Below are 13,349 nucleotides of genomic sequence, written 5' to 3' on the forward strand. Positions count from 1 at the left end.
GAACTAAGAAGAATTTAGTATAAAAGGATTTCACTTATAGGGTGGTTCCATAACTCTGTGGACAGTAGGATTCTAATATAGTATTACATGGAGTCAAATGACCTGGGTTTGAATCCTGACTGTCACTTACTTATCTGTGTGACCCCGGCAAATCATTTCACCATTCTTGGCTCATCTGTAAAATTAAAGGATTGAATTAGCTGGCCCATTGGGTCTCTTCTAGCTCTAAATCCCTGGTTATAGGATCATTTTTTATACAGTAGTTATTGAAGTATTAGAGAAATTGTTTGGTATTAATAAGTGAATTTCTTACCCTAGAAGCATTTACAATTGAACAAAAAAAGCATTCAGGAAAAGACGATTTACCTGGATTCCCAATTTAAAAGCCCTTGGCCAATTTTTAACAAATTCAAATACAGCAAACATTTGCTAAAGGCCTACTGCATGCGAGGGACCATGAAGTGGAAAAATTTAGGCTTAAAAAAAGGTTCCCATCATTGCATTTACTGTGCTTTGTGAACCATAGTTCAGGCTGAACTCAGTGGTAAGGTCAAGGATGGAAATTTTGCTGAATCTCCTCTTTTGCTATAATAACTCTGAGGGTGGTATTGCAGATTGAACAGCCATTTGTACTCATGACTTCAGTGAAAAGGGTCAATGGAAAACTGAAGAATAAAAACCAGGAGAGAAACAGAAGGGCTGAAGCAGAGAAATGGGAGGGAGTCAGCCAGACTCTACTCTTCTACCAGTGCACAGTTATTTTAATCTCCAATTCCTCCTTACCCTTCCCTCCCCCACCAAAATACAGCTAAGTGGCTCAGAGGATCCAGCTCCTGACCTAGAGTCAGCAAGACCTGAGTTCAAATGCGGCTTTATGTATTTACTGTGTGACCTTGGGCAAATCTCTTTTCCTTAGTTTCCTCATTTGTAAGATGAAATAATAATCATAAAGCAATTAGCACAGTGCCTGTCACATATGAGCATTGTTGAGTCATGTCTTACTCTTTGGGACCCCATTTGGGGTTTCTTGGCAAAGATACCGGAGTGGTTTGCCATTTCCTTCTCCAGCTCATTTTACAGATGAGGAAACCGAGGCAAACAGGGCTAAGTTACTTGTCCAAGGGCATATGACATATGTTTGAAAGACATAGTTTCTGGGTAATTAGTCATTTTATTAATCATGCTAGCAATAATTAATAAAAGGGGTCTGTGGCACTCTTGCATGCCAAAGCTCCCTCAAGGAACTTACTCAATGCTTATATACCCTTGGAAGAATGGGTCTTTCTGAGGATTGGTTAACAAGCAGGGGACCTGACTGATCACTCAGTCTTGGTCTAAGAAATTTATCTCTTATCTAGACTACCCCTGCCTAGGGCAATCTAGACAAAAGGAGATCCACCTCTGCCCAGACCTGGCTCTGTGGAACTCAGTGGGCTGGAATTCACCTTAGATTAAATTCTTTGTAAGGTTCTCTAGGACTAAGCTTTGATCTAATCTCCAAATGAGGAAGGGAAAAATTCCTGGATCTCCCCAATATCTGATTATTTAATAATCATTTCTCTCATTCACACAGCTAGTAAGTGTCTGAGCCTGGATTTGAACTCATGAATATGAGTCTTCCTGACTCCACGCCTGGCACTCTATCCACTGCTCCAACTAGCTGCCCCATCTAGGTATTAACTATTATTATTAATGGAAAAGAATTGGGGGCACAGGTCTTTTGAATTAAAGATAGCCTATTGGCATTACAATACATATATTGCACAGAAATTGCCATGGCAGATTAAATGATATCAGCAGATAGAACACTGGGCATCGTCAGGAAGACCTGAGTTCAAATTCAGCCTCAGACACTTACCAGCTGTGTGATCCTAGGCAAGTCACTTACTTATCCTCTGTTTGACTTAATTCACTGGAAAAGGAAGTGGCAGACCACTCCAGAATCTTTGCCAAGAAAACCCAATGGACAGCATCGGCCTGCAGTGGTCCATTGGAGTTTGGAAGAGTTGGACACAACTAAACAACAAAACATGCTTCGGAAGGTAAGCTTGTAAACTGATAGAAAAGGGTTTAGAGGGGCAGCTAAGTGGTGCAGCAAGTAAAGCCCCGGCCCTGGAGTCAGGAGGACCTGAGTTCAAATTCGTCCTCAGACACTTGATACACTTATCAACTGTGTGACCTTGGGCAAGTCACTTAACCCCAATTGCCCTGCCTTCCCCCCTCCAAAAGTAAAAGTATTTAGAATAATCCTGTTCTATCTACCCTTGCCAAACTATGCAGACTGAACTCTGCTTCCACTGACTTCTCACACTGTTTTTAAACATAACTTTACAAACTTTAAAACATAACCAAATGAACTTTTGTCTGTGTGGAAACAAACGGTATTTGTTTAAAATTTTAAAAAAAAACTATGCAAGTCACAGAAAATTTTAAAAAAGAAATGTAGAAAAAGAAAGAAGGGTCACTGGAGCACTTAAAAATTCATAGAAGAGAACGGTAGGGTCAGTGGTAAATAAACAATACTTTTGAAAACATGTTGGCTGTTAGACTTAAGAAAAAAACTTAAGTAAAACCAATTTGCAACTTCACCTATAATCTTTTTTTCTGTTTTACTCTGTATATGGAAACACTTTTTTGGTTAAGTTCAGAATTTTTTTTAAAAGGGAAAATAATGTAGGTTGCTTGAAGGCAGGTAGTTTTTGTTAGGGGTTTGTATGAGCAGTGTCTAAAATGTACATTTAAATACTTGTTAAATTGCAAGAAAAAGTATACAGGCTTTCTATCATTTTCCTCGGGAAATTTTATTGATATAAGCATATTCTATGTAAATTTATCAGCTTTAGTTCGTGGATTGTCTCGATTTTATTAAGAACAGTGCAATCGAGACAGAGACACCATGGATTGCTACAATGTTAAATATGTCCACTATTTAAAAGCGCCTTGTATATTGACTTGAGGTTTTAGAAGCAAAGTGCAAATTACTCTATTAAAAACCTGAGGATCACGTGAAACAATTGCATTGTTTTTTAAAACGTTTCTGCTCCTTTTTCTCTTCCTGGTCAGAGCTGGCTGAGTTTTAAACATGGTTTTCCTTTGGGGATAGAAATCTGATGAATGCGGTGGGAATGGAGAAGAGCATTCTAATTCTAGGGTGGCCTGGGAGGAAATTTTCAGGGGTTTTTAGGTAACTAGTTAGGGCTAGTTGTTTTTTTTTTTTTAAGCTTCTGAGCATTCCCTAGGCATTTCCTCATCGCAAACCCTCTCCTCCACGCATTCCACCGCTCACTCCGGCAGGCGCTGGGGAATTTCATTGCCACCTGTGCTTGCTAACCCCAGTACACCTTAAGTTTTCTCTCCCTTTCCCCGGAGGCTCGGGTGGGCTTTCCAAACTGGCTCTATCCACCTGCGGCTGGAGGGTGGAAGCTGTTTCGCACACTTGTGGTTTGGGAGTGGAGGGGAGGGAAGGGGAAGGGGGCATCCACCTAGGTCTCAACCTCAGACTCCCCTCGCTAGGGAGAAGGCTTGTGTAAGCACCCCAGCAGCTGCCCAAGCCCTTCCAGCCTGATCATCACATGACTCGGAAGGCGGTGGGAGCCGGAGCCGGAGACGGAGCCCGAGCTACAGAAGCTCCTTCAGCTCAGCCTGTGGCTTTAGTTCCGCGCACGGAGGAAGGGAGAGAAGGGGGCGGGGGGAAAGAGAACCTGCCGCTGCCGCTCCTGCCCCCCTCCCCCCGCTCCAGCCGGTTCCCAGCCTCGCTCCATGTAACTCCATTGCGGAAGTGGACCAGGAGGTGGCGGCGGCGGCGGTGGTGGCGGTGGCGGCTGCGCTGGCCCCGGGAGCCTGAGGCTGGGGCCCGGCCCGTAGCCCCCTCCTTGCTTGGAGAGTCACAAATAGCGCGGAGCCCGTGCGTGCAGTGCCCAGCTCGGCGGCTCCGCGACTCTCCTCCCTCCTCCTCCTCCTCCTCCTCCCTCGGCGCAGTCGTCGCCGTGGTCCCCGGGCTGCATGCTCCTGGCGCCCCCCCTCCCCCGCCTCCTGCCGCTGCTCCTCCTCCTCCTGCTCCTGCTGCTGCTGCTCTCCCCGCAGCCGGCCGCGGGAGCAGTAACATGCTCACTCGCGTGAAATCTGCGGTGGCTAATTTCATGGGCGGCATCATGGCTGGTGGCTCGGGCTTGGAGCACGGCGGAGGCTGCGCCGGGGGCGGCGGCGGGGCCGGCTCCGACCTGCCCTTGCGCTTCCCCTACGGACGGCCGGAGTTCCTGGGGCTGTCTCAGGACGAGGTCGAGTGCAGCGCTGACCACATCGCCCGCCCCATCCTCATCCTCAAGGAGACCAAGCGACTGCCCTGGACCACGGGCTACGCAGAGTGAGTGCAGCCGCCGCGCCGGGGAGGTGCATCACCTGCCCCCCCTTAAACCCTCCCCCCCGGTACCCCTTCCTTCCCTGCCTCCCAGGCTGTCCGTGGGGCTGCCATCCATCCCCCGGGCTTCCCGGCTCAAGCTGGGCATTTCCCCCTTCCCCTCCCCCGTCCCCCTCATCCCTTCTCTCCAAGGACGCTGCGTCTCCATCCCTGGAGATGGGGTGGGAGGCAACAGCTGGACAAGGAGGGAGGGTCGGGGCTGGAAGGGCTTTTAGGGGTGTGCGATGGGGGCAATTGTCCTTTTGGAACCAAGCGGGGAGCGCGGCTGTTGAAGTTAGGAATCAGGGAAGGGGATAGATGGGGGAGGTAGATTGTGCGCCTCCGTCTTGGAGGTGGGGGCCTGCGGGTGTTGGTCCGGTGTGTGTGTGTGTGTCAGTGTGTGTGCAACGGAGGAGGGTCTTGGACCTTGGAGCCCGGAGTTGCTGTACTTTCCCCCTGTGGCGATTGGCAGATGTCAGGACCACTTTCCTGTTCCATCCTGGGAGAGGGAGAAGTCAATTTCAAGTAGATAATCCTAGCCGCTTGGCTATTTCATCTTTAATGCCAAGCCGTTGAGAGCTGGGTATGGGGGCTAATTGCCATTTTAGGAATAAGTGGTGGGGTTTGTGGTTCCCGAAGAGGATTAAGGAGGGGGAGAGCTAGCGATGGAGATAGATAATGTTTTCACTTTTTCCTCCCACTGGTGGTCCTCCATTGACTTTATTAATGATCTTGTTTTGACTCTTTGGATGCCGGCGCTACATTATGTTTTGTTCACCTGGTCCCCTGCACTCTGGAGCTGGAAGATTTGGAAGGTGGAATGAAGGAGACCGGAGTTCAGGGGTCGGTAACGCCAAGTGCGGGTGCCAGAGGGTGGCATTAGAACTTGTACTGCCTGTGGGACTTAACCGGCTCCTAGGCCTCCTCTGCCTTAGCAGGCCACCCGCACCAGCTATCTCCTGGCTCCCTAACCCTTAACCCATATCCCTGTGACATCGATGCTTGGCTGGGCACATACTCTGATTGGGTCTTGGAAGAGCCAATCACCTCTTGGGATGCCTGTGCCAGGTGACTTTTCTGGAGGCTGCCTTGCACTCCCCCTTCTCCCCCCACCTCCCAAGAGCTAGGATGAATGGGACTGGAAGTGAAGGGGGATGTTGTGCCCTCATTAAGCTAAGCAACGACCATATCAGCCCCCTCCTCTTTTAACCTCCAACCCTGTCATCCTTCATCAGGGCCAACCACAGAGACAGGTCAGTACCATATCTTTATCTTTAACTAAGCATATCAGACAGCTCTTCAGCCACCCTGATAATAAATCATCTCCTTTTACAAGTTCAGTTAGTAAAGAGTCCCTACCACCTGAAGACAAGTTTAATTTCTTAGATTTTTGAAAGAGAAAAATAAAGGTGGGGTTTGTGTGGGCACAGGTAATGGTTTAAAGAGGGAAGGGCTGGAAACAGAGCGTGGAACTAGAAAGGACTCTGGCCTTAGACAGCTGGATTTGAATCTCTATTCCAATGCTGTAGGATCTGTGTTACCTTGGGCATAATAAGTCTCTTCATTTTGCTTATCTGTAAAATGAGAAACTTACTTACTCCACAGGGCTGTGGTGAGGAAATTATTTTGAAAGCCTTGAAGTGTCAGTATTATTAGTTTGGATTATTGCTGGTAATAAAAAGAAGCAAAAGCTAATTACTGGGTGGAGAAAAGCATTTAAAAAGCAGGCAATGAGAGAATAAGACGAAACAAATGTTACTTGAATTATTTTATTTCAGAGTAATCAAAAAACTTGAGTGTATTAGCCTAGCTAGACTTGTAGGCTTGCAGTCAGGAAGAACTACATTAATCCCAACTCTGACACTTAGCTGTGTGACAAGTCATATGGTCTCTTTGAGCCTTAATTTGTTCATCTCTAAAATAATTACCTACAGGGTTGTTGTGTGACTTGAATGCAATAATGGCTGTCACATAGTTTGGGCCTTTGAGAGGTAAAAGAAACCTTTACTTGATGTCAAGCTGTCCTCTTAAAGCAAACAGCCCAATAGTCTCTTCTTTCTTTCTTAGCCAAATTCTTTTGAAAAAGTCTGTATTAATTGCTCCTATCTTTCTCTCGCTTTTTAGCCATCCGACCCTCATAATTCAGTTGAAACTGTTCTCTTCAAGGTTAATGGTGATCGCTGAACAGACAGTAACTTTTTCTCAGCCTTCATCTTTTTTGACTTCTTAGGAACATTTGACTTTGTTGACTACCCTTTCTTCTCTGGGTTTTCATGACACTGATATCTTGGTTCTCCTCATCCATGTCCCATTCCCTAGCTATGGGTATAATTCATGTCTTTGTCTTGGCTACTTTTTTCTCTATGTACTCTCTCTCTCTCTCTCTCTCTCTCTCTCTCTCTCTCTCTCTCTCTCTCTCTGTGATGTCATCATTTCCCGTGGGTTTGATTGTCATTTTTAGCAGATCTTTCAAAGATAGCTGTCTCTCCCTGTCTAGGCATCTATCTATCCGTCTTTCTGTCTATCCATCTTTGTCTATCATCTCTCTATCTCTCTATCTAATCTCTATAGAGTTCTTTCCTTGTGATGGTTCTGAGTCACCAGCTGCTTATTGGACCTTTAATGTCCTATAAACATCTCAAAGTCAGCATGTCCAAAACAGAACTTATCCTTGCTCCAAGCCCTATGTTCTTTGGAATGTAGGGGTGCCCTCTGTTACTGTCATCTGTTAATCTATAGGTCATTCTCCTTCCTTTTTCAAGGAGTTCAGTGTCTTGTTCATAGTCTTCCTCTCTACCCCCCTGCCCTATAGGATGGGACTTCAGTATATATGATGATGTTTCCCAGTTTATCAGTTTCCTTAACTCTCATGACTTACACCTTCATGCTTGCTTATCTGTCATCTCACCATTGCCCACAAATGTTCTACTTTCATGATAAATAACTCTGAAATTCCTTTATTCAACTATACTCTCCTATCCTCCTAATTCTCTCTGTACTTTTTCCCTCCTAAACTTACCTTTTTCCATCCTTGCTATGTAATCTTCAGTCTCTCACCAACTCTGGACTCTCCTCTGCTTGTGTGCTTGGCCTCTAGCACAGCATCTGGCACATAGTAGGCACTTAATAAATGTTTGTTGATTGGCTGCTAGATCGATCACTAGATCGGTCACGCTTTGCCAAACCCATCCCTGAATCATACTCTTCATCTGTGCTGGAGAAAGTCATAGCACTATGATTGTGAGTCTCTTTCACATTTATATTCTTTATTCTCAACTGGGTCTTACCTGCACAAGGTAGTCCTTTTAGCCTTCCCAAATTGACTCTATTGCATTCTTCCTATCTACCATTTCAAACCTATGCTTTTTTCTCTCAGGCCTCACACTTTCTTCTCTTCCTCTCAGCAGAGAATCATAACATTCTTGGTGATCTTTCAGATCACTGCAGGCTTTAAAATTTCATTTAGAGGCATTTAGGTGGACGTGGTGCAGTGGATAGAGGGGTAGGTAGAGCTGGAGACAGGGAGTTGTTCATTTGCTTCAGTTATGAAACCCTGTTTGGGGTTTTCTTGGCAAAGATCTTGGAGTAGTTTGCCATTTTCTTCTCCAGTTCATTTGACAGATGAGGAAACTAAGGCAGACAAGGTTAAGTGACTTACCCAGGGTCACACAGCTCGTGTCTGAGACCAGATTCGAACTCTGGTCTTCCTGGCTGAAGGCCCAGCACTTTATCCACTCAATTTATAGCCTCAGAGTTGTGAGAATCAAATAAGATCATAATATTTGTAAAAGCTCTTTGCAAAACTTAAAGCACCATACTCCCATATCCTATAGGAATGTCATATGTAGGTTTAGCAATTTTTTAAACCTTACTGTGGGGGAGCATGACAAATAAGCTCTTGCATTTGGGACACATATCCGAAAGCCACTACATAAATGTCTAGGTATTCTGACATGTGAGGAATTCATAACTCTTCAAACTCCTAAAGCCACTTTTTGAAGACTCAACTTAAGAATTTCTGCCCTACTTCCCATTGGGTCAGAGTCCCTTATGGAAATGACCAGAATCCCCTTGAGATTGATGGACAGATGCAACACTAAAATCTGGTTGGAACAGAGCCGCCTCTCTCTCCAGGTTGTCTGTCTTCCTAGATAATATCTTCCTTAATTGTTGAGGCATGCAAGGCACCCAGGTGGCCCAGTAGATAAGAGTGCTGGGTGAAGAGTCAGAAAGGCCCGAGTTCAAATTTGGCTCTTATTAGGTGTGTGACCCTGGCTGGGTAAGTCACATAACCTCCATCTGCCTCAAATTCGTCACCTGTCAAATAAGTGTAATAATAACGCCTGCCTCCTAATGTCGTCACGAGGATAAAATGAGTTAATGTTTGTAAAGTGCTTAGTAAACTGTGAAGCGCTCTAAAAATGCTAGCTATTATTTCTAAATGGAAGTTTCTTTCTCTTCCCTTCCTTTCCAGACATACTCTAGAATTAAGTACACTATACCAGGTTAGCCTTGGAACTAAACCAGCCACTGAAGTGAACAGTGTAGGAAATGGCTACCTGGTGCTTCACACCTCTAGCCATCCTCCGTTCCTCCCTTAACCCCTCTTTTTGGGAATCCTTGTCTTTCATCCACTGGCATGAAGGCCGTAGTATAGCTAAGTAACCAGCATCAATGATGGATAGATATTTATCCTGCAGCAGTATACATCAGCAGAACAATAGATCTTTCAGTTTTTTCTCGTTTTTTTGATAACTCTAATACATTTGCTATTTCCTAGTACACATAAGGCCGGATCTGGGTTATTAAAAAGAAATCTATAATTTTAGTAACAAGGATATAGCGAGGATATAAATGATATTTCTTAACTCAAAAGAAATTGAACATGGCCTGTCTTCCTTATCCTTTTGACTTTCTGAAGCCAGATCTGTACTGGAAGTCTGCCTTTAAAGTTTTTTTTTCTCCTTTTATCAGCTGCCTACATAGGGTCCTCAGCTTATCCTGCATAAAGTTCTGTACTTGCCACTTGGCTGGAAGAATCACTTGGTGAAAATAGAAGCATCAGATGATAGCTTTATTCTTTTAAGTGGTGACATTGCGTCAGATGGCCTCTTAGTCATTGCTGCTTACTCAGATGCATGCATTAAGAAGAACTAAGGATCACAAATCAGACGCTGAATGCGGACAGACACTAGAAACCCCAGTTGTCTTTATATGTATAATTTTTTTTTCCTTCAGAAAACATAAGCTTCCCTGAGGGAAGAGGCTATCTTTGAATCTCTATCATCTATCAGTGTTGGTCACATAGTAGGCATTTTAAAATACTTACTTTGCATTTTTAATTGATTTTAAGAAATTAATGTTTTCAATTAACAAAAAAACAATTTCTCTCCCTCCTACCTACTCACCATGTCCCATTGGGGGAAAATAATGAAAAACAAAACTCTTGCAGCAAACATGCAGTCAGGCAAAGCCTTCCTGCACTGGTTGTATCCAAAAGTATGTGTCTTATTCTGTATTTTGGGTCCATCACCTTGATGTCAGGAGGGTCTGTTGTGTTTTTATTACAGGTCTCCCAGAATCATAGCTGGTGATTGCATTGATCAGAATTTCTAAGTTGAAGAAAATACTTGATTGACTAGATATAGGATTTTAAGACAATGTATTAAGAGGGTGAAGCTCAGGTCTTCACTGGGTACCATCTTTTGGCTTAGATTGCGTGGATGCACACAAAGCAAGAGCTTCTGTCTGCCAGAAGGTCCTGTGTAAGCAACTACCAGCCTCAATCAGGTATTCATTCACCTGAGAGGGCCCCCTAGAGAGTTAAGGCAGACTCCAGACTTTGCACCTTGGCTTGCATTATTCACTCCTCTTTATTTTTATCATTTGATCATTGTATTACAGATTTAGAGCTTAAAGCATCATAGATGAAAAGGCCCTCAAAGGCCATAGAGTCTAATCTTCTCATTTTATAGAGGAGAAAGCTCAAACCTAGGAGGTCAGTTGATTTGCTTTAGAGTCACAAGTAGTAATGGCAGAATCAGAATTTGAACTTAGGTCCTTTTGACTCTAAAGCCAAGCCGACTTTTCCCTTGGCTTGTCAATGAATTATCTCTTTATGACATATTGAGTCCTCTTATCTATTTGCTAAAATTATTTTCCTTCAAATTGCATTGTGACAAGGATATCAGCAATAAATAAACTAAGAATTGATGGGGGTAACCATTTTAACTTTTGCAACACAGTATTTATTCATCCTCAAATCTGAATAATTTTCAGAGGTTGAGGCCTCCATAAGTCTTAATGAGATCTTCCCCAGAGATGTTTGCATAGCACCATGAGGTTAAATGTTATTTAATGTATGCCTTGTTTTAATTTGTATTAACAATCCTATTGTTACACAAAGATCATTTAAATGTTTTTAACATACACAACTGAGTTTTGCCAAAGCCTTCATGAATGTAAGCAAAGGAGATCATGTAACACGTGAATCATTTTTGCTTAGAGAATTATAAAGGAAGTCTAAACTTCTGTATTTAATTAGCCGCTTGCCTAGAGTCCTTCCACCAGACCTAAAAGGTCTTTCTGAAAGTTCATTTATTTTTATTAGAGCCAAATTCTTTTTTTCCTTTGTATGTGGCTATTGCTGAGATTTTCATTGTTAAAATAATAATTTGTGGATCCTGACTTGTTTCATAGGACTTCAGAAATGGAAGAGACCTTTTTATAGGTCATGACCTACTCTAGTAGTTTTCAAGAAGTGTTCCTCAGTGTGAGGTATGCTAGATGTTATGGTATTGTAGATAAAAATTACATTTAATTTAATGTACATTTTATTTAGCTGTAATATTTTGTATCGCAAGTATAGAATCCGTGTAATAGACTAAGCTTGCCTGTTGCATATATACACTAACCTTGGTCCACCCTGCACTCATCCTAAACTCACAAACTATTCCACAAAAATAGCTGCTTTGATTGAAAGGAAACTGTATGTTTGATTCTCTCATAGTATTACCAGCTTAAATATTCAATGTGTCACAGTTCATCATGGCAAGGAACGCTGTTTTGTACTAACAACGGTGAAAAAAGTTTGAGAATCCTTGGGCTAATTCAGACTCGTACTTCGTACTCGTGAATGTCATTTACAATGTCTCTGATGGCCTTTGAAAGTTTCAAGTGACAAGAAACTCATTACCCCTCATGAGACTGCTAAGGCTTCAAGGGGCAGCATTGAACTTAGAGTTCAACAAGCAGAGGACCGCTCTGGCCTCTGTGGGAGAGTTGAATTTGCAAAACCTTGACAAAGCCCCTAAGACTCGCTCCCTAGAATAAGCACCTCACCTCTCAGGGAAGGAGTCTCCCCTAACACCTTGTTGACCTGGAAGCTTCCATTACCTTCATATCGTTCTTGTTACGATTTGATTGACTGATTTGTTGCTCAGAATAGAGTTTTGGAACTTTCACTAAAGCTCTCCTCATTGCTTCATCATGGTGTTGAGATTGACCTTAGGTTCTGGAGAGTACACTCTGCTAGTGTCTACCAATCTCCAAAGGTTTCATGTATGGTCTCAGTGACTAGTCACTGCTATTTGTTCAAGAATCAAGCTTGCCAAGTCCAGAGAGGTTCATCATCATGAAATTGACTGGTGGACCATCAGGCCACAAAGACTGTTGGCTAAGGTGTACAGAGGAGTTAGTTGGCAGTGGGAGGGCCTGATGCAATTCAGTTCATCACACATTTACATGTTCCTCTATATATAGATAGCATCATCATTAGTTTTTTTGGTCAATAAACATTTAAGTACCTACTTAGTACTAGGCTCTGTGCTACGCACTAGGGATAAAGAAAGGCAAAAGGCAATCCCTGCAATCCCTGCCCTCAAGGAACTTACAGTCTAATGAAGGAGACAACATTCAAACAGATATCTATAAATGAAGCTAGGTACAGGATAAATAGGAAGTAATTGACAGAGAAGGCGCAATTTTTTTCATGTAACTTCAAATTTGGTAGTAAACTACTTCTGTGAGAAGCCCAAGTTTGTGTTGTGGGTGCCCATTCAAGGTTTCTTTGTGGAATCCCCTTCATAGTATCCTGGGAGCCTGAAAAGCCCAACTCAGGTGATAGAATTTGCCTAACTCAGCTTTCACATAACTGAGTTTCCCATAAACCCCAACTTAAGTCAGTAGAAATAATAGATGCTATTTTTTTTAATGGTTCTTCATAGTAAGTGGGAGGGAGTTATTTATATCCACAAGAATTTAAAACTGACTTGCTACTTAACATGTAGTGAGTCAGGTGAATTCATTCCCCAGAAGAATCTTTATTTTAAGACTAAAGATAGAATTGAAAGAACTGTATAATTACATTTGGCATGATAGGATAATATGATATAAATTCTGATTAAAAGGTAAACTGAAAGAAAAAAATAACCCCGACCTTTTCGGGCTGGATTCAGCAGTTTTCAAAAAATAACATTGTAGGACATTTTTCTTTGATGTGCTTAATAAATGCATATTGATACAGTGACTAACAGAAGGTGCACACATTGGCCACTTGTAGGAGGCCTGGCATACATGGTACAGTGGAAAATAAATGACTGGATTTGGTGTTAGAGAGCTTGAGTTCAAATCTCGACTCTCCCATTTATTACTCTCATAACCTTCATCCTCTTGGATTTCCAGTTTCCTCATCTACAGTTTGAACTAAATGCCCTATAAAGCTCCTTCCAGCCTCTAAATCTGTGTAACTTTACGAGGGAGAAGTCGATTGCCTTTGTCCTTGCATTCTCATGTGTCATGAGGTTGTTATGAAGTGAATACTCAGTAATATGAATTGTGGTTGCTATTTTTGGCTTTCTGCTTTGGCTAATTCTGTCCTCTTATAATTTATGTTCATTAGCTTTCTTTGTTAATGCTGTTCTGCCTGAGTTTCCTACAGATAAATGAAAGACGT

The 13,349-nt window shown here is 42.9% G+C and overlaps 1 protein-coding gene across 1 annotated transcript in view; it reads left to right on the top strand.

The window, feature by feature from the left end:
- Positions 1 to 3,572: 3,572 nt before the first annotated feature.
- PPM1H (protein phosphatase, Mg2+/Mn2+ dependent 1H) overlaps positions 3,573 to 13,349 on the top strand; it is a 317,942-nt gene continuing 308,165 nt past the window's right edge. The window contains exon 1 of the mRNA XM_036760023.1: positions 3,573 to 4,363. Within this exon, the coding sequence (XP_036615918.1) occupies positions 3,573 to 4,363 (791 nt within the window). The remainder of the gene's footprint in view (positions 4,364 to 13,349) is intronic.

Source organism: Trichosurus vulpecula, chromosome 5, assembly GCF_011100635.1.
Source record: "Trichosurus vulpecula isolate mTriVul1 chromosome 5, mTriVul1.pri, whole genome shotgun sequence".
Taxonomy (NCBI): Eukaryota; Metazoa; Chordata; class Mammalia; order Diprotodontia; family Phalangeridae; genus Trichosurus; species Trichosurus vulpecula.